General features: G+C 39.2%; 1 protein-coding gene across 1 annotated transcript; it reads left to right on the plus strand.

Annotated features, from left to right (window-relative positions):
* Positions 1-4,522: 4,522 nt before the first annotated feature.
* On the plus strand, positions 4,523-20,884 carry ywhag1 (3-monooxygenase/tryptophan 5-monooxygenase activation protein, gamma polypeptide 1). Its single transcript, XM_061898256.1, has 2 exons — positions 4,523-4,750; positions 18,478-20,884. The coding sequence occupies exons 1-2, from the start codon at positions 4,664-4,666 to the stop codon at positions 19,132-19,134; spliced, it is 744 nt and encodes a 247-aa protein (XP_061754240.1). The 5' UTR covers positions 4,523-4,663; the 3' UTR covers positions 19,135-20,884.
* Positions 20,885-21,879: the final 995 nt, after the last annotated feature.

A 21,879-nucleotide genomic window follows, 5' to 3' on the forward strand; every position in this document is an offset into this window, starting at 1 on the left:
TTGAACGCAGATTTCTTGCCGGGACATATGGTACAATGCAATCGGCAAGATAGGCTGGAGCTAGACCGTGTAGTATTTTATACGTAATTAGTAAAACCTTAAAGTCACATCTTAAGTGCACAGGAAGCCAGTGCAGGTGAGCCAGTACAGGCGTAATATGATCAAACTTTCAAGAATGAGACTTATACTCCAGTGCGACGTATATATGTTTTTTTCCTTCTTTATAATGCATTTTCGGCCGGTGCGACGTATACTCCGAAGCGATTTATAATCCGAAAAATACGGTAACCATCAATTTAAAGTGCCCTCTTTGGGGATTGTAATAGAGATCCATCTGGATTCATGAACTTAATTCTAAACATTTCTTCACAAAAAAAGAAATCTTTAACTGTCAAGACATGGACTTGGATTTGTATTGCTTCTTCCTCGCAAAGGATGATTGGCACGAGCCAGACGAGAGTGTGAGTACATATTTGATTTATTTAAGCACTATAATTCAAAACAGGAAAACAAAAGGCTCGCACAATGGCGGATAATAAACTAGACTTCACTCCAAACCAAAACAGCACAATGGCATGATTATATACAAACAAACAAAAGATACTATCTGTGGCAAAAACTTGCACTGAGGAATAAATACAAAAAAACTTATGTGGCGTGGTCAAAACAATAAACAGCGTGGCAAGGCATGAAGGTCGGCAAGGTATGTTAGGTAGAATAGTAGGTATCGAAGGTAGAGTTCAGTAAAGTTGCCAGACAGACTATCAGGCAACTGGGGCTTAAATACTAGTTGTGATTATTGAAACAGGTGTGAGGGCTGGGGACAGGGCGTGACTAGGAGACCAGGTGGAAACTAATGAGTTACTATGGAAACAAAACAAAATCAGGAAGTGCAAAACAGGAAACAAGAGTCCAAAAAGCAAAACATAACATGACCAACACAAAACCTGATTCACAGGCGTGACATTAACATCAATATTTATGGAACATGTCCACAAAAAATCTAGCTGTCAACACTGAATATTGAATTGTTGCTTTTTTTTCACAGTTTATGAACTTACATTCATATTTTGTTGAAGTATTATTCCAAAAATATATTCATAAAGGATTTTTGAATTGTTGATATTTTTAGAATATTTTTCTAAAATCTCACGTACCCATTGGCATACCTTCAAGTACCCCCAGGGGTATTTGTACCCCCATTTGAGAACCACTGTTGAAGAGGACGTTAAGGCAGTGCTATCACGGCACTCCCTTAATATTGTAGGCTTTGTGAAAATCGGAACAAATTTGGGAGAACGTTTGCCTCGGGAGGTGCACCGAAATTCGGGAGTCTTCCGGAAAAACGGGAGGGTGGGCAAGTATGTTGCTGGGGCGGGAAAGCCATTCAAAGAAGGCGAATTCATTAAAAAAGTGCATGTTATATTTTTTGACAAATCTTTTCTTGCGGCCCAGCCTCACCCAGTTTCTCCATCTAGTGGCCCCCAGGTTAATTGAGTTTGAGATCCCTGCACTATAGGCTCTTCTCGCTCTTTCCTGTCTCTGCTTCTCAGAGACAGAAAGCGTACCTTCTTACATACATCACATACTGTCACGTCATACTTCACATACATATGCGCCCTCGCGAAGCAGAGCGGTAGCAGCATGGGTAACGTTAGCTGTGATGCTAGCGGAGCCATGCGAGTGGTAATACGAGAGAAAGAAGGTGCCAATGAAGGAAGAAGTAATTCCCAAGAAAAACAGCAGGGGCTCCATCGTCTGGCGGTGGGTTGACTTCAAGTGGGAATATGTCGAACAGACAACCGTAATAAGTCAAGCATGCGGCACAAGCGTTGCTATAAAAAGTAGCATTACTGCTAATGTGTAGCATCATTTGAAAAGTCACCTGCTAGAGAATGAAGAGTGCTTACTTCGCATTTCAAGATCTCAGTTCGGTGCCACACGCCCACACCATCAAAATGCCAAGTCAAACATTTCCACATCAACACCGTATGAAAAAAATAGAATTTAATAACGTCCATAGTAACCTACCACATAGCGAAGGACGAACACTATTTGATTTCCTATTATGCTGCTAATTTTTATTTGACACTTTAAATATCTCTGACAATCTTGCACTTTCTGTTTTGGAAATGACATGAACGTCTGTGCCATTGCTTAATAAATGATAAATGGGTTGTACTTGTATAGCGCTTTTCTACCTTCAAGGTACTCAAAGCGCTTTGACGCTACTTCCACATTTACCCATTTACACACACATTCACACACTGATGGAGGGAGCTGTCATGCAAGGCGCTAACCAGCACCCATCAGGAGCAAGGGTGAAGTGTCTTGCTCAAGGACACAACGGACGTGACGAGGTTGGTACTAGGTGGGGATTGAACCAGGGACCCCCGGGTTGCCCACGGCCACTCTACCACTGCGCCACGTAAAGTTAATAACTTAATAAATACAGTTTTGGTCAATTGACTTAGTTGTGATTTCCCTCTCTGCATGAAAGTTGAAAATCAGCATATATTAAAGGCCTACTGAAATAAGATTTTCTTATTTAAACGGGGATAGCAGGTCCATTTTATGTATCATACTTGATCCTTTCGTGATATTGCCATATTTTTGCTGAAAGGATTTAGTAGAGAACATCCACGACAAAGTTCGCAACTTTCGGTGTTGAGAAATGCCCCGCCTCTACCGGAAGTCGCAGACGATGACGTCACATGTGTGGGAGCTCCTCACATATTCATATTATTTTTAATGGGAGCCTCCAACAAAAAGTGCTATTCGGACCGAGAAAACGACAATTTCCCCATTAATTTGAGCAAGGATGAAAGATTTATGTTTGAGGATATTGATAGCGTCGGACTAAAAAAAAAAATGATAAAAAAAAAGTAAGTTAGAAAAAAAACGCGATTGCATTGGGACGGATTCCGATGTTTTAGAGACATTTACTAGGATAATTCTGGGAAATCCCTTATCTTTCTATTGTGTTGCTAGTGTTTTAGTGAGTTAAATAGTACCTGATAGTCGGAGGTGTACGTCCACGGGTGTGTTGACGCGCAGTGTCTCAGGGGAGTCGACGGCAGCTATGGACGGCACAAGCTCAGCTTTTCACCGAAACCTGCTGGTTGACATGTGGTTGGGATCCATGTTGGCTTGACCGCGCTCTGATCCATAGGAAAGTTTCACCTCCAGGAATTTTAAACAAAGAATCACTGTGTGTTTGTGTGGCTAAAGGCTAAAGCTTCCCAACTCCATATTTTTACTATGACTTCTCCAATATTAATTGAACAAATTGCAAAAGATTCAGCAGCACAGATCTCCAAAATACTGTGTAATTATGCCGTTAAAGCAGACGACGTTTAGCTGTGTGTGTGTGCAGCGCTCATATTTTCTTAAAACCTGTGACGTCTTGCGTACACGTCATCATTACATGACGTTTTCAAGACAAAACTCCCGGGAAATTCAAAATTGTAATTTAATAAACTAAAAAGGCCGTATTGGCATGTGTTGCAATGTTAATATTTCATCATTGATGTATAAACTAGCAGATTGCGTGGTGGGTACTAGTGGGTTTCAGTAGGCCTTTAATACAGTATGAACAAGAATGTTTTAATGTAGACACATAGAATCATCATACTGCTGTGATTATATGTATCAAGTGTTCATTCAAGGCTAAGGCAACATATCAAGATATATATCGTGTATTGCGATATGGCCTAGAAATATCGAAATATTAAAAAAAGGCAATGTCGCCCAGCCCTAGATCCAGGTTCAAAACATACAAAAATCCAATTTACAAAATCAGACAAAGCCCCAAAATTGCACCTTAAAGGCACCTCCGACTATCAGGTACTATTTAACTCACTAAAATACTAGCAACACAACAGAAAGATAAGGGATTTCCCAGAATTATCCTACTAAATGTGTCTAAAAACATCGGAATCCGTCCCAATGCAATTGCCTTTTATTTATTTATTTTTTCTAGTACGTCGCTATCAATATCCTCAAACACAAATCTTTCATCCTCGCTCAAATTAATGGGGAAATTGTTGTTTTCTCGGTCCGAACAGCTCTTTTTATTAGAGGCTCCCATTGTAAACAATGTGAATATGTGAAGAGCCCCCACACTTGCGACGTCACCGTCTGCTACTTCCGGTAGAGGCAAGGCTTTTGTCTTTGCACCGAAAGTTGCAAACTTTATCGTGGATGTTCTCTACTAAATCCTTTCAGCAAAAATATGTCAATATCACGAAATGATCAAGTATGACACATAGAATGGACCTGCTTTCCCCGTTTAAATAAGAAAATCTCATTTCAGTAGGCCTTTAACAAGCGTGTGAGGCTCCAGTGGCGGGAATACATTTTTGGCAGGGCTCCCCCTGAAAGAATTTAATGCCCTCCCTAAATATTTCTCTGAAGTCGGGTGTGTTGCCCACCCAGAGCTCTAACGGAGGTTAACATCCAGGGTCGTTACGTCACTGCACCAGGACACGCCTACTTGGTTGGTGACAAACAGGAAGGGGGAGGGAGGGCTCCACACGTCACGCACACAACAGGCACGACGGTTGCTCTCTGATCATACTCGAATATCCATCCATTAATTTACCACTGTTTGTCCCTCTCAGTAAATTTAAATATTCTAGAAATATAACATTACACATCCAACATGGTGGACCGTGAGCAACATTTGCAGAAGGCCAGGCTGGCGGAGCAGGCTGAGAGATATGATGACATGGCAGCAGCCATGAAGTCGGTAAGTAGTCTTAGAAACGATAATGTCTCTCTTTTTCTTTATTATTGTGAATAAATAGGCTCCTCTTACTTGAGTGCATTTTTGTGTGACGCTATGAGGATGAACAAGCTGGGTGGGTTTACGAAATTAATTTCTCCCGACTTTACCCTCACACAATAACCCAAATACATTTTGGTGTATTAAAGTGATGATTAAAGTCATTTTTAATTACGACAAACTAGTGAGTGACGTAGAATGATGTCATGTCTTACACGCATCTGCAGCGGCGTTAAGGCCAAAGCCGCCTGTTCCAATTTAGATCGTATAGCATACATTTTAAACATGTAAGGTAATAAATGTAACTTGGGCTCCAATCAGTCATTTTTAAGATAAAAAAAAATGTGATAGTCGTGAGAAGGCGGACCGCTTGGTCATTCTGGGCGGTGCCTTTGTAGACCAGTCTCCTTTTTTATGGCGTGTGTTGGTGCTCGTGAACGCGGCTCCAGCACCATCCATTCATCCATCCATTCATTCATCCATCCATCCATCCATCGAGTTCGAGGCTGATTGGCAACCTGAAATTGGCCCTAGTTTGTGAATGTTGTCTGTCTGTGTTGGCAATGCGGTGAGGTGCCGACTTGCCTTCCACCCGAGTGCAGCTCCAGCGCCAACATTAATGGTATAAATGTGCGTATAATGCATTACTATAACATGGCCGCTCATCGAACACCACAAGGAGAGTAGTAGCAGAGTTTAGGTGCCAGATTGTGGTCAATGATATATCGAGTTAGCATTGATTGACTGTGAGTTAGCACTTTTTTTCTGCACCGACACGCGTGCGCAGGCGCGCTCACACGACGTGTTTGACGCATTAGGCTGAGCAATGTGGGCTGAAAGTTGGCGCAGATGCCATAGAGCAGTGGTTCTCAACCTTTTTTCAGGGATGTGCCCCCTGTGAACCTTTTTTTAATTCAAGTACCCCCTACTTAGAGCAAAGCAGTTTTGGTTGAAAAAAAAAAGAGATAAATAAGTAAAATACAGCACTATGTCATCAGTTTCTGATTTATTAAATTGTATAACAGTGCAAAATATTGCTCATTTGTAGTGGTCTTTCTTGAACTATTTGGAAAAAAATGTATAAAAATAACTACTGATTCAATTATAAATAAAGATTTACACATAGATGTAATCGTCAACTTAAAAGTGCCCTCTTTGGGGATTGTAATAGAGATCCATCTGGATTCATGAACTTAATTCTAAACATCCATCCATTTTCGACCGCTTATTCCCTTTGGGTTGGCGGGGGGCGCTGGTCCCTGTCTCAGCTACAATCTGGCGGAAGGCGGGTACACCCTGGACAAGTCGCCATCTCATTGCAGAATTCTAAACATTTCTTTATAAAAAAAGAAATCTTTAACATCAGTATTTATGGAACATGACCACAAAAAATCCATCTGTCAACACTGAATATTGCATTGTTGCATTTATTTTCACAGTTTATGAACTTACATTCACATTTTTTTAAGTATTAAATAAATATATTTATAAAGGATTGTTGCTATTTTTAGAATATTTTTGAAAAATCTGAAGTACCCCTTGGCATACCTTCAAGTAACCCCAGGGATATGCGTACCCCCATTTGAGAACCACTGCCATAGAGTTACATGCGCCTTTTTAAAGGCGGTTGCCTGTGGACAGCAACTATCTTTATTGTCGTAGTGCAGCCAATGGTCCTTTTAGTGATTTATACAGCCTTTTCCATGATGGAAGGCACTGCGTTTAAATGATGCTGCAGAGCAGCAGCATCCAAGGGGAACACACCTTTTTTGGGGAAATTTTGCGTATCACTCACAATCATTATGTAAGCACTGTAACTAGAAACTAACTAGTAAGGTCAGTAAGTCTGCTTACAGTGGAGTGTGTGAGAGTTACTCTTTTCTGCCAAAAAAGCCCTTAAAAAACATCCAAACACCTCCATTTGGGTTTTATATACAAAACCGAAAACCAGTGAGGTTGGGACCATAGGCGCCGACCTACATTTCTGCCAGTGTGTACTCAGTGTGTGTTTATATGAAAAAAAAAAAAAGACGTTCAGCGAAGTTATTATCCCATCTGATTTGTGGCTTTATTATTTTGTAAAACGGACCAAACTCGCCACAGAATTAACTACAACAACATTGATTTTTTTTAAATTATTTTAAAGATTGAGTGGTCGGCAGTGCCCCGAAGCACCCAAGGGAGACGCCTATGGCTGGCACATTGTGTAAATCATAAATAAAAACAGATTACAACAAATTGTAAATCCTTTTCAAACTATATTCAATTGAATAAACTGCAAAGACAAGATACTTAAAGGCCTACTGAAATGAGATTTTCTTATTTAAACGGGGATAGCAGCATTCTATGTGGCATACTTGATCATTTCGCGATATTGCCATATTTTTGCTGAAAGGATTTAGTAGAGAACATCAAAGATAAAGTTTGAATCTTTTGGTGCTGATAAAAAAAGCCTTGTCTTTACCGGAAGTCACAGACGATGACGTCACAAGGGTGAGGGCTCCTCAAGTCCTCACATTGTTTTTAATGGGAGCCTCCAGCAGCAAGAGCTTTTTGGAACGAGAAAACAACAATTTCCCCATTAATTTGAGCGAGGATGAAAGATTCGTGGATGATGATATTGATAGCGAAGGACTAGAAAAAAATAAAGTAAAAAAAAAACAAAGTGATTGCATTGGGGTGGATTCAGACGTTTTTAGACACATTTATGAGGATAATTCTGGGAAATCCCTTGTCTTTCTATTGTGTTTTTAGTGTTTTATTGAGATTCAATAATACCTGATAGTAGGAGGGGTGTGTCCACGGGTGTCTTGAGGCCAGTGTCTGAGGGAAGTCAACGGCAGATACAATGACGGCGCAAACTCCACAGATATCCGGTAAGAGGCGACTTTTTAACACAATTTTCTCACCGAAACCTGCCGGTTGACAAGTTGTCGGGAACCATGTTCGCTTGACCGCTCTGATCCATAGTAAAGCTTCACCTCCCGGAATTTTAAACAAGGAATCACCGTGTGTTTGTGTGGCTAAAGGCTAAAGCTTCCCAACTCCATCTTTCTACTTTGACTTCTCCATTATTAATTGAACAAATTGCAAAAGATTCAGCAACACAGATGTCCAGGATACTGTTTAATTGCGCGATGAAAAGAGACGACTTTTAGCCGCAAATAGTGCTGCGCTAATATTTCCTGACAGTCTGTGACGTCAGCGCATGCGTCATCATTCCGCGACGTTTTCAACAAGAAACTCCGCGGGAAATTTAAAATTGCAATTTAGTAAACTAAACCGGCTGTAATCGCATGTGTTGCAATGTTAATATTTCATCATTGATATATAAACTATCAGACTGCGTGGTCGGTAGTAGTGGGTTTCAGTAGGCCTTTAATGTTTCAACTGGAAAACTGAATTATTTTTTTTGCCAATATTAGCTCATTTGGAATTAGATGCCTGCAACATGTTTCAAAAAAGCTGGCACAAGTGGCAAAAAAGACTGAGAAAGTTAAGGGAATGCTCATCAAACACTTATTTGGAACATCCCACAGGTGAATAGGCTAATTTGGAACAGGTGGGTGCCATGATTGGGTATAAAAGCAGCTTCCATTCACAAACAAAGATGGGTCACCACTTTGTGAACAAATGCCTGAGCAAATTGTTTAAGAACAACCTCTGTCAACCAGCTATTGCAAGGGATTTAGGGATTTCACCATCTACGGTCCGTCATATCATCAAAAGGTTAAAAGAATCTGGAGAAATTACTGCACGTAAGCAGCAAGGCTGAAAACCAACATCGAATGCCCGTTACCTTCGATCCCTCAGGCGCTACTGCATCAAAAGTCGACATCAGTGTGTAAAAGGTATCACCACATGGGCTCAGGAACACTTCAGAAAACCACTAACTACAATCTGTCGCTACATCTGTAAGTCCAAGTTAAAGCTCTGCTATGCAAAGCCAAACCCATTTATCAAAACACTCAGAAACGCCACCGGCTTCGCTGGGCCCGATCTCATCTAAGATGGACTAATGCTAAGCGTAAAAGTGTTCTGTGGTCTGACGAGTCCACATTTCAAATTGTTATTTGGAAACTGTGGGATTTGTTTTCCGGAACAAAGAGGAAAAGAACCACCCGGATCGTTATGCTCACAAAGTTCAAAAGCCAGCATCTGTGATGGTATGGGGGTGTAGTAGTGCTCAAGGCATGGGTTACTTAAAAATCTGTGAAGGCACCATTATTGCTGAAAGTTACATGCAGGTTTTGGAGCAACATATGTTGCCATCCAAGCAACGCTATCATAGACACCCCTGCTTATTTCAGAAAGACAATGCCAAGCCACGTGTAAATGCGGGTACTAGACCGGCCTGTCTAGTCCAGACCTGTCTCCGTTGTCGTATTTTAGGCTTTGTATTGCGCCACACATTTTCAAATGGGAGCATTTGAAAATGTGTGGCGGAATACAAAGCCTAAAATATGACAACGGAGACTGTTGAAAACATTAAGCTGTACATCAATCAAGAATGGGAAAGAATTCCACCTGAAAAGCTTCAAAAATTGGTCTCAGTTCCCAAATATTTACTGTGTGTTGTTAAAAGGAAAGGCCATGTAACACTGGTAAAAATGCCCCTGTGGCAACTTTTTTTGCAATGTCTTTCTGCCAATAAAAGTTCATGATTATTTGAAAGAAAAAAAATCTAACATTACATACCTAGTCATTGCAGTCTATTCAATTGATGATTCAAAGGATTTGCAAATCATTCTGTTTTTATTTACGAATTACACAACGTGCCAACTTCACTGGTTTTGGGTTTTGTACATTCTGTAAGTATACATGCAATTTAGTAACAGACATATTCATAATAACATGTAATATGTATGTATTTTGATTATTTTAAGCATACAGTGGGACATTTAATGGCAAAAACACATCACAACCATCCGTCTTACCTTTGACTGATTATTACTCACTGCATGGGAGCCAACAAACATACTGTACAAAGTCTGCTGTCACAAAGATCCTGACTGATAGGTTGTTTATACCTATATTTCCATTGAGATGAAGAAATAATCTAGAACAAACTTTCACGAGCATCAAGGCGAAGAAGCAGTTCACCAGCCGATGATGTCCAATTAGCCCTGTGTTTACGGCGCCGCTATAAATAATTTGTCTGTGTTAACGCTTAGAATAAAATTATCACTAATACTTGCTTTATATTCAAGTCACAAAACGTAAATGGAGTACTGTTGGCGTTTTTTGGATGGTTATTTAGAATGCTCTTTGGGCGGAATAGAGTAACTCCAATTGACTCCATAATGAGCGGACGTTTATGTACGAGTTAGAATGCATTAACAATATACAGATTCTGTCTTCTTGTCTTGTATAATAATAATGAACGATAGGCAAAATTCACCCCCAAAATTTAAGTTTCAATCCGAATACTATCCATCCTCCTTGTTTTTGCCCTTTTCCCTTTATTTTGTGCGCTCACATCAATGTAGTGGTTTGCAAATTTTCCGTCAGGTAAGGGGGAAGGGCCGCAAAGCTCTCTAAATGAAGTGAGCTTGTGAACCTCACTTGGATTTTGAGGGGAAGGAGAAATTTCTAAAATTACACTGTGCTTGCTAAAACAATGACATAATACAAACAAAGAGAAGCCAACATATGTAAGTAACATGCTTAAGTGTTGATTTTAATGAAAATGGTTTTGTTCAGCTGTTTATCTGTTGCGACTCCACTGCAGTCCACTATATCTTAATTGTTTGGTGCATTTTTTATCGCTTGTTAAAACGATCACGTTCCAGTACACTTTGCTGTAACTATATTATTTGTTTTATCAATGTAGAAAGAATTAACAGCACAGCCACCTAAGGGACGTTTTTATTGATTTATTGTATTTTTTCACCCCTCATAAGCCGGCGATGTGGTTCAAGCTACCGTAGGTTATTGCTTCTGAATACTGCGTTCTTTGTTTTCTGCCTCATCAGTAATGTAACATGATACATGTTTGTGAAAAGTCTATACGTTAAACAGGGTTCTTATCAATTGCCAACATACCTGTGCTGGTGGTGGGGGAGTTGATAGGGCCGTAGTGAGAGTGTGTTCACCATGACGCCATAGTTAAGTTAATTCAAGTTAAAGTACCAATGATTGTCACACACACTAGGTGTGGTGAAATTTGTCCTCTGCATTTGACCCATCCCCTTGATCACCTCCTGGGCGGTGAGGGGAGCAGTGGGCAGCAGCGGTGCCGCGCCTGGGAATCATTTATAGTGATTTAACCCCCAATTCCAACCCCTGATGCTGAGTGCCAAGCAGCGAGGCAATGGGTCCCATTTTTTATAGTCTTTGGTATGACTCGGCCAGGGTTTGAACTCCCAACCTACCGATCTCAGGGCGGACACTCTAATTACTAGGCCACTGAGTAGGATAGCATAGCATAGCATAATTTGATTATGATTTATTTTTTTTAAAAAGCTTAAAAAATGAAAACACACAAATAAAAACAAATCTATTATCAAGCAGTAATAACATATATTTTTATATCATTATGCCATTTTTTTCAATTGTTGCTGCTTATTTTACAATCACTTTGTTGAGAAAGTTCAAGTGTCTAGAGACTTTTAATTACTTTTTTTGATAAAAAAAACGACTAGCAACAAATTAAGCATCTTTTCCTGGTGTCACTTGTGTTTCCCTCCATGTCCCTGACGAAAAGTGAGCTGCAGTGAGCAAAACATCACACTTGCTTCACACTGCTCCTGCTCTAGTTTGACTTTCTATCCGTAAAACCAACCACTGTTCACATCGCAAACTTGCTGACGAGGCTCAAAACAATCGCGTGCGTCTTGTTTACATCCAGTTTACGCAGCGCTGTTTTCAGTGAACACAGCCTTTTTTCAGTTGCCTGAGTTTTCGGTGCATCACAAGTTAATAGTGGGCGAAGAATAAACTACACCAATCCATTCATCCTGTAACAATCTGCTGGTGGTAGTTTTTATGTTCGTGCGGTTTTGATTTAATGTACATTTTTCCCATGATCACTAACACACCATCCGATCCTGTAAAAGGGATAATTCAGATTGAGCCTTAGTCTATAAAATACCACACAGGCCCACCAGCATACTTGCCAACCCTCCCGATTTTCACCCCGAAAATTTCCCGAGGCAAACATTCTCCCGACTTTCTCCCAATTTCCACCCGAAAAAAAATATTGGGGGTGTGCCTTAAAGTCACTGCCGTTAGCGCCCTGTACAATCTGTCGTCGTGTATGCTTTTCCTCCGTACAGACAGTGTGCCGGCCAAGTCACGTAATATATGCGGCTACATCACACATAAGTGAATGCAAAGCATACTTGTTCAACAGCCATACAGGTCACACTGATGGTGGCCGTATAAACAACTTTAACACTGTTACAGTGCCACACTGTGAACCCACACCAAACAAGACTGACAAACACATTTCAGGAGTACATCCGCACCGTAACACAACATAAACACAACAGAACAAATACCCAGAACCCCTTGCAGCACTAACTCTTCCGGTACGCTACAAGTTACCCCCCAAGGTTGGCAAGTATGCCCATCAGTGAAGCATGGATTTGTTTTTTTGCTGAATTACCACTTAGTAATGATGTGCCGATCAATTGGCCACTGATCACTATCGCACACATTTTTTCAAAAACTTGGTGAATGCCATCGCTGATTAATGTCTTTCAATGCTGATCATCTCTGGCTTATTTATTTTTGTCCCCCGGCTGACAAGCTAACAGCTGTTTAGGTATCTCCATACACTGTGCGGAGCCGCACCCCTAACCTAGTAGTAATCGTCTCAATTACGACAAATAAACTGCATTTCTTAGTATCTTAAGTATCATTATCAAGTATTACTGGGTTTCTGTGGGGCATTAAAAATCATTAAAAGTTATTAAATGCATTAAGCAAAAATTAAGCCTTTAAATGGAATTAAAAAGAATCAAAATGCAATGTCCAGAGACATTAAAAAATTTAATTCAATTGTAGGACTTGGCCAATACGTTGATCAAGTGAACAATAAATTCAAATTAACGTAATAACATTGCAGTCATCAACAAATGGTTACGTCAGTCCGTTTGCTTAGTTTTTGGGTTCTGGCTTTAAAACTGGATACAAGAGGTCTTTTAAGGTTCGAAAGCGAGAAAAGTGCTGCCTCCATAGCGGACACTGCTGGATGGTAAAATCAAACGGCTTTAGGCGCCCAAAAGTTTACATTATTTGGTCACTGTAGTCGCGTAGTCCTTAACTCTGATACCATGTCAGGTTAATGAGGTAGCTGAGCTTGTTGTATGCACAACTCTTCTTTATTTAATGTGTCTCCAGTTCACCTCACATGAGCTAACTTGGCTAACATGAACAACTCTTGTGACCCAAGCACCTCAGAGTGACCTAAAGTGGCCTAGGATGGACGAACAACGCAATTGTCACAACAGACCACTACTCGTATTCTCTGACATTCCCAAAGTAAATTTATTATAGTTCCTTCAGCTGCCTGACTCTTTATACGTAACTTGCTATCAAATGTGCTCATTTTAAACAACCGTGATGGTGTAAAATACAATCTATTCTTGATGTGAAATTAGCTCAGATTAATTTTAATGTATCTACAGTAAAGACGGTGTGGTGCGGTTGGGATAGTGTGTGTAGCAACTTGAGGGTTCCTGGTTCAATCCCCACCTTCTACGAACCTAGTCATGTCCGTTGTGTCCTTGAGCAAGACACTACTACACCCTTGCTCCTGATGGGTCGTGGTTAGGGCCTTGCATGGCAGCTCCCGCCATCAGTGTGTGAATGTGAATGTGTGTGTGAATGGGTAAATGTTTCTGCTTTCTGCTGCAGCAGAAACATTTACCCATTCACACACACATTCACACACTGATGGCGGGAGCTGCCATGCAAGGCCCTAACCACGACCCAATGTGTAAATGTGGAAATAGTGTCAAACCACCGTGAATTATTAAATTTTAACGGCTGTTACATTAATTTCTCTGCTCTTTCACCTTTACTCTTGACTTTCCTCCTCGCGAGATCGCTTTTGAAAGTATTGGCTGTTTTTGTCTGCCATATCTGCAACGCTATCATAAACATAAATGTTACTGTTACATGGAGGAAACTCTTTTTTAAACAAACACGACATGCTTGCAATGCTTTCTTTTAGTTGACTTTGTACCAGTCAATCTGTACCGTCATGAAACTCTACCAGATCCTATGCAAACGTCTAACAAATGATTAAATCAATCAATCTATTTTAATTAGTCAGAAATTGTTCACAGCACAGTCTGGAGTGTTCTGTAAGAGTCCAGTGTTCCCTCCATATTATGCTCTGTATGGCGAAATCCACTTGTTACAATGTTGTGCCAAAATGTGAATGGCTGCCAAAAATGTATTTCCTTTGCGGGAGCACGCACCGCTTGCTAAACCTGCATTGCTTGGCTTTGTCTGCCCACAGCGGATTACTAAGTGTGACAACAACACTTTATCTTTGTGGTTATTGTAACGCTACGTGTTTGACATTATTTAAGCCATTATCAGTTTTCCCTTTTTGTGGTATAAAGGAGATTTAAAGGACTGTTGTTAGTCCGACGTTGATGTGATAAAACCTCTTTCTTGTTTGAAAGATACATACAGTTGTAACTGTTATTACTTTGTGCCACATAATAAATGTAAAGTTTTTTGATGTATTCATTTGTGTAAAATGTTCATTAAATGTAATATTGCCTGACTAAACGTTAATTCAATGTAATATTTAGATATTTACACATTGCATATTTACACATGCATATTTTACCCGAATACCCTTATGAGCATTACATACATCAACATCAAGTACCAACTTTACTTGTACTTTAATTATTTTTAGAGAAATGCTTTGACATTAGGCGCAAACTTGCAGCCTGGCTTTCGTCAGTCTACCCCAGGGCAGCATGTAGCTTACCACCACTCAGTGTTAATGTGGAATGAATGATGGGTTCCCACTTCTCTGTGAAGTGCTTTGAGTGTCTAGAAAAGCGCTATATAAATTAAATCCATTATTGTTATTCGAATATAGCTGAGATAGGCTCCAGCAACCTCCGCGACCCCAAAAGGGACAAGCGGTAGAAAATGGATGGATTGTTATTATTAAGTTGCGGGAAACAACATGAAATGAACTTTGGTAGTTGCTTTAGGTCTTTCAGGTGCACTGTTATTGATATAGCGCCTCTATAGTGGTGCAACGCTGCAACTGCAGTTAAAATACGTAACTGCCACAGAGGGACATCCATCTCAATCAACACAGCCGGAGCTTTACGCTGCTTTGAGCGATATCAATCGCTCTGGTTGGGGCCGGCACAAAATTAGGTAGAGGTGGCCAGCACACAATTTTGAACGCAGGAAAAACCCAGTATAAATGATGACCATATTTTACTATAACATCATCAAAAGAGTGTAATGCTTCAATTTAAGAAACAGAAGAATATGATCAAATGTTTTATTTTTATTTTTTTTAATCAGGAACCATTTGGAAATGATCAGGGACCCACTCAAATCATTACCTGTGTTTCCCGGGGATTCACTGCATTGAAAACTTAACATCACTGAGCAATAAAATATTTACAACACACAGAAGTAAAGAGATCATGGTGCCGCTATAAATGGTTTGTCTGCTTTAGCGCTTATAATTTCAATATCAGTAATAATTGGTTAATATTCAAGTCACAAAATCTAAATGAAAATCAAATCATATAGCAAATTATATAATGAGGCCATGGTAACCATGCCCCTAACCGCCGCGAAAGGTATCTTGGCAATCTCGGGGAAACCCTGATGGAGTGTTTTTTATTTTTTATTTTTTTACAACTTTATTAACAAAGATGAAACTGGGCTAGGCTCCAGCCACCCCCGCAACCCTGAGAGGGAAAAGAGGTATGGATGGATGGATGGATGGATAGATGGATGGATGGATGGATGGATGGAAGCTGTCTACTGCAGAAAGTGAACCCATGTGACGTCACATAAATCGTAAGTTAAGCAAAGCTAACATTTAATTAGCATTAATAAAACAAAAAATCAAAAACTTTTGCAAAATAAAATAGAAAAAAAATAAACATTTCACCTAAAATATGGCTCTTAAGAATCCAGATCAATGTTCAATATTTCTTCTGCCAACAAAGTATATGGTGTGTCATTGTATTAGTTATTTTTTAAATAAAACTTGGTTAAAAGATTTCCATGTGCGTATGAATGTTATGAACACATTCAACAATACAGCAATCAACAATAATAATAAGCATAAGCATTTTAGTACAATAACCGTGATATGAAATTTTCATATCGTTACAACTTTGGTCTGAGCAAACATAAGTGATGATGCTTTTACAGACTGTTCAATGCATTTTATTTTTGTTTGTTTTTGTCAACGTCAATTAATTAATGGTCATTGTCTTTAATTGTTTTAGCGTCAGTTAGGGCTGGGCGATATATCGACATACTCCATATATCGCAGGTTTGTCTCTGTGCGATATAGATAATGACTATATCGTCATATTCGAGTTTACGTTCTCACACAGTTGCTTTTAGCTGCGGGCATTGAACTGAATGCGTTTCTCACTCTTTCTTGTCTCTCCTCACAGACACTTAAAACAAGCGCACATTCTTACACACGTCACGCGTGCAACGGGGCACGCCCTCCCCGAGCAGAGAGGTAGCGACATGGGTAACATGTGTTGCGAGTGGTAATAAGAGAGGAAGAAGGTGCGAATCTGGTATTAAATGGAGGAAGACATTGATTCCCAAGAAAAACAGCACCACATCAACACCAGGGGTCACCAACGCGGTGCCCGCGGGCACCAGGTAGGGTAAGGACCAGATGAGTAGCCCACAGGCCATTTTTAAAAATAGCTCAAATAGCAGCACTTACCAGTGAGCTGCCTCTATTTTTTAAATTTTATTTATTTACTAGCAAGCTGGTCTCGCTTTGCTTGACATTTTTAATTCTAAGAGAGACAAAACTCAAATAGAATTTGAAATTCCAAGATAATATTTTAAAGACTTGGTCGTCACATGTTTAAATAAATTCATTTATTTTTTTTACTTTGCTTCTAATAACTTTCAGAAAGACAATTTTAGAGGAAAAATACAACCTTAAAAATGATTTTAGGATTTTTAAACGCATACACCTTTTTACCTTTTAAATTCCTTCCTCTTCTTTCCTGACAATTTAAATCAATGTTAAAGTAAATTGATCTTTTTTAGTGTAAAGAAAAATACATTTTAATTTAATTCTTCATTTTAGCTTCTGTTTTTTCGACGAAGAATATTTGTGAAATATTTCTTCAAACTTATTATGATTAAAATAAAAATAAAAATATTCTGGCAAATCTAGAAAATCTGTGGAATCAAATTTAAATTTTATTTCAAAGTCTTTTGAATTTATTTTAACATTTTTGTTCTGGAAAATCTAGAAGAAATAATGATTAGTCTTTGTTAGAAATATAGCTTGGTCCAATTTGTTATATATTCTAACAAAGTGCAGATTGGATTTTAACCTATTTAAAACATGTCATTAAAATTCTAAAATGAATCTTAATGAGGAAAAATTACTAATGATGTTCCATAAATAATTTTTGAAAATGTTTCAAAACGATTCGAATTAGCTAGTTTTTCTCTGCATATTTTTCGGTTGAATTTTGAATTTTAAAAAACTGAAATTGAAGATAAATTTTCATTTTTTTCGTGTTTTCTCGTCTTTTAAACCGTTCAAATAAGTGTTTTTTTCATCATTTATTCTCTCCAAAAAACCTTCTGTAAAAGGAAAAAAATGTACGACGGAATGACAGACAGAAATACCCATTTATATATATATATATATATATATATACATTTATTTATTAAACGTAAATTGAGCAAATTGGCTATTTCTGGCAATTTATTTAAGTGTGTATCAAACTGGTAGCCCTTCACATTAATCAGTACCCAAGAAGTAGCTCTTGGTTTCAAAAAGGTTGGTGACCCCTGCCGTAGGACATATACTATTTGATATGAAGCTCATTTTCATGTGACGGTTATTGAAAAATCTTGTGACATCATGCACAAAAGTGCACTTTATTTGTTTTAAACTATTGTAGTGGCGTTCTGTACAAAAAGTGCACTTCAATTTAGTGTTTTGATATGTCATTTTAGTGACATGCACAAAAGTGCACCAATAGCTTGTTTTAAAATGTCTTTGAATATCTTGCACTGTCTGTTTTGAAATGTTTGTGCCATTGAATAATAACTGTTTAATAAAATACACTTTTGGTTAATTGGTTTAGTTGGGATTTCCCTCTGCGTGAAAGTTTAAAATGAGCATATATTAATGCAGTATGAACAAGAATATATTAATGTTGACACATATAATCATTATACTGCTGTGATTATATGCATCAAGTGTTAATTCAAGGCTAAGGCAAAATATCGAGATATATATCGTGTATGGCGACATGGCCTAAAAATATCAAGATATTAAAAAAAGGCCATATCGCCCAGCCCTAGCGTCAGTTCAATATGACATTTAACTAAAGTACTCGTTTAAAAAAAATATGTTTGACATAAAATTTTCATGTGTGGCTGAAAATGTAAATGTTGAAGCTTAAACCCTTTCTCTTGAAAGAATAACACTGATTCATGCTCATACATTTATTTTGTCTCAGGTGACAGAGTTGAATGAAGCACTATCCAATGAGGAGAGGAACCTGCTCTCTGTAGCCTACAAAAATGTGGTGGGGGCGAGGCGTTCCTCCTGGCGTGTCATCTCAAGCATTGAGCAGAAGACGTCGGCCGACGGCAATGAAAAAAAGATCGAGATGGTGCGTGTATACCGGGAAAAGATCGAAAAGGAACTGGAGGCCGTCTGCCAGGATGTGCTTAACCTCCTCGACAACTTTCTGATCAAGAACTGCAACGAGACGCAGCAAGAGAGCAAAGTGTTCTACCTGAAAATGAAGGGTGACTACTACCGTTACCTGGCTGAAGTGGCCACAGGTGAGAAGCGAACCACCGTCGTGGAGTCCTCGGAGAAGTCTTACAGTGAGGCCCACGAGATCAGCAAGGAGCACATGCAGCCCACGCACCCCATCCGCCTGGGCTTGGCTCTCAACTACTCTGTCTTCTACTACGAGATCCAGAACGCCCCAGAACAGGCATGCCACCTGGCCAAGACCGCCTTTGATGACGCCATTGCTGAGCTGGACACCCTCAACGAGGACTCCTACAAAGACTCCACTCTCATTATGCAGCTGTTACGGGATAACTTAACGCTGTGGACGAGCGACCAACAAGACGATGAGGCAGGCGAGGGCAACAACTAAAGGGTCTGCGACCTTATTCTGCCAAAACACCGTCACCGTTGCACTCACAAATGTTAAATCTAATCAGTGAAACAGTGAAGACCAATGGTATCAGCAGCCAATTTACCAAACGGTACTAACATGGCTGCTGTTCTTTCTTTTTCCACACACTCATAGTGAAATAAGGAGAAACAATGGATTTAAGTTATTTAGAAAATAAATAAAATAATGAATTCCCCTTCGTTTAACAGTATTTGCTAGAATAGCAATTAGAAGAAAGAAGTGTGTCATCGACGCCAATGGCAGACACGTTGCGCAAATGAAGCAGAGATTTCTAATTGTCATCTGTGATGGAAGAAGCAGCCACACATAGTTTGATGTTTAAGCAACAGGAAAATTAGAGCAGGGGTATTAACCTATTTGACCCTGGGGCCCAAATTTTGCACTACAGAGGGGCCTGGGGTCCACTAGTAACACTTCAATTAGTAGTCTAAGCTACTTACAGTTTAACAGCTCAAACCTTATCAAATGATATAAAAGCATGTGTTAATGACAGATATTATTATCAAGGCTTAAGTCAGACTAATTACAATAATAAATACTAATTAAACATTCTGCAAAAGGGATGCAAAAACCGGATGATTAATACATTGTGCTGAACAGTGCTAAAATATATTTAACTAAATTAATAATACTTACTAATAATTTGTTTTGTAAATAATCAATACAATTAAAGTTCAACTGAAAATACAGCTTCACCACTTTATTCATATTTTTTGCACTAAAGAAGCTCCAGACTTCTTCTGTTTGTTTTATATTGTTACTACTGCCACAATTGTGAATTGCAACCGAGTGTCGCATTTTTTGCCAGCCCTCTTGGGGGCGATGGCGGCTCAACAATTGATTAAGAAACACTGAACTAGAGTAACCTTGAAAGTGAGAGAGGACATAGGGGAACTCATAGGGGTGTCTGTCTACAGGCATATTGACGTGACATATTTATTTGCAGCACACTTAGTTGTTCAGTACAAAGAGGTTGTCTCTGTTACTGAGAATTACATGAAAACATGTTTTTGTTTCGTTTTGTCAGGTGTGTGTCCAGCTAATTCACACAGTCATATTGTAACTAAAAATAGAGGTTCCTGTAGTAAACTTAGTGCAGCTTGTCCCTATTTCGTGCTGATCTGCTTTACTGAATACATTAAGTGTGTTTGGACGCCTTAGTCCTCATTGTGACGACAATACCGACACTAACGACCTCTAATCGGTCCCCATGTTTGGAGGAAAAACATTCTCAGAAGTCACAGAATAATGACAATTTGTGAATAACAACATGAAATGGCTCCGATCTTGCTCTCCCCTTGGAACCACTGATATTGCACTCAAGAAGGCTTAAAAAGCTCATCTCAGCTTTGTGGACCTAATCTGCAGTTTCTTTAGGTCAAGGGATGCACTCGCCTATGACAATATTTAATTTATTCAGTGTAACATGACAACTGCTACAGTATTCTTACTATTCTCCATAGTACAGTATTGTGCATGCTGGTGATGTATTTATAGAGTAGCTTCAATTTATCCACTTAAACGATAGATGTTATGTATTCATAGGATATTGATGAATACTAGATGTTTACAAGATGTGTTAATATTTATTTTTTTCGCCATTGTTAGTAAAATTGTGTTTGAATGTTATTTATTCCATTTTATTCCAAAACAGTTATTGTTACCAATAAATTGATCTGTTACAGATATGCTTATGTTGACATGCAAATCTTGGTAAATAATTCTTTGGTAAGAAATATCATCCCTGGGATTAGCAACCACAGAGTTCTCACAAAATAAATATAACACCATAAAAGCAAATACATACATAACTAGAAAATAATTCTGAATGCAGACGGCATTCAGGATCACTTGTTCCTTATTAATTTCTGACATTTTCTGAAAGTTACATCAAAATCCACTAATAAGTTTTTGAGTTATGTTGCTAACATATGAAGTGTATTTCTTGTCGTGTCACCCCCTGGATCAAAAGAGACGTCGGAGCCGCTTTGCTGAACAAAAAGTTGCTTTATTACAAGCAAGCATCATTAAACAGGTCTGCAGTACCCTGAGGAACCTAGGTCAAAAGAATGAAGGACCCTACTAGAGAAGACAAACCATCAGTTTTTATATTCCTCCTTTCTGTCTCTGAGTGTGTGTGCTAAGTCAGGGGAGCGCATCCTGACCATAAAAGGAGATGTTTGTGTGTAAGTGTCTAGAAAACTGCTTTAAGTCATAACGCAAATGTTGGCGTTGAGTTAGAGTTAAAGTACCAATGATAGTCACACACACACACTAGGTGTGGTGAAATTTGTCCTCTGCATTAGACCCATCCTCTTGTTCACTCCCTGGGAGGTGAGGGGAGCAGTGGGCTAGCAGTGCCGCGCCTGGGAATCATTTTTGGTGATTTAACCCCCAATTCCAACCCTTGATGCTGAGTGCCAAGCAGGGAGGTAATGGGTTCCATTTTTATAGTTTTTGGTATGACTCGGTTTGAACTCACAACCTACCGATCTCAGGACGGACACTAACCACCTGGCCACTGAGTAGGTCAGTAGGTCAAGCTAGACAGGTAGTCTTCTCAAGGATATTGTTACCACTTTTTCATTCCGAAGTCCAAATTAGAGCCTATTTTCCTACGAGAAGTGATCCATTCCATGTGCGAATATCAAACTAAGGGGCCTTATCTAATTATGTGCTCAAGCTGAAATAACACTATTTAAT

This window comes from Nerophis ophidion, linkage group LG04 (assembly GCF_033978795.1).
Source record: "Nerophis ophidion isolate RoL-2023_Sa linkage group LG04, RoL_Noph_v1.0, whole genome shotgun sequence".
Classification (NCBI taxonomy): Eukaryota; Metazoa; Chordata; class Actinopteri; order Syngnathiformes; family Syngnathidae; genus Nerophis; species Nerophis ophidion.

Coding starts and splice junctions, on each gene's coding strand:
- ywhag1 (XM_061898256.1), top strand. CDS start 4,664: ATGGTGGACCGTGAGCAACATTTGCAGAAGGCCAGGCTGGCGGAGCAG. Junction 4,751..18,477: donor TGGCAGCAGCCATGAAGTCG/GTAAGTAGTCTT, acceptor ATTTTGTCTCAG/GTGACAGAGTTGAATGAAGC.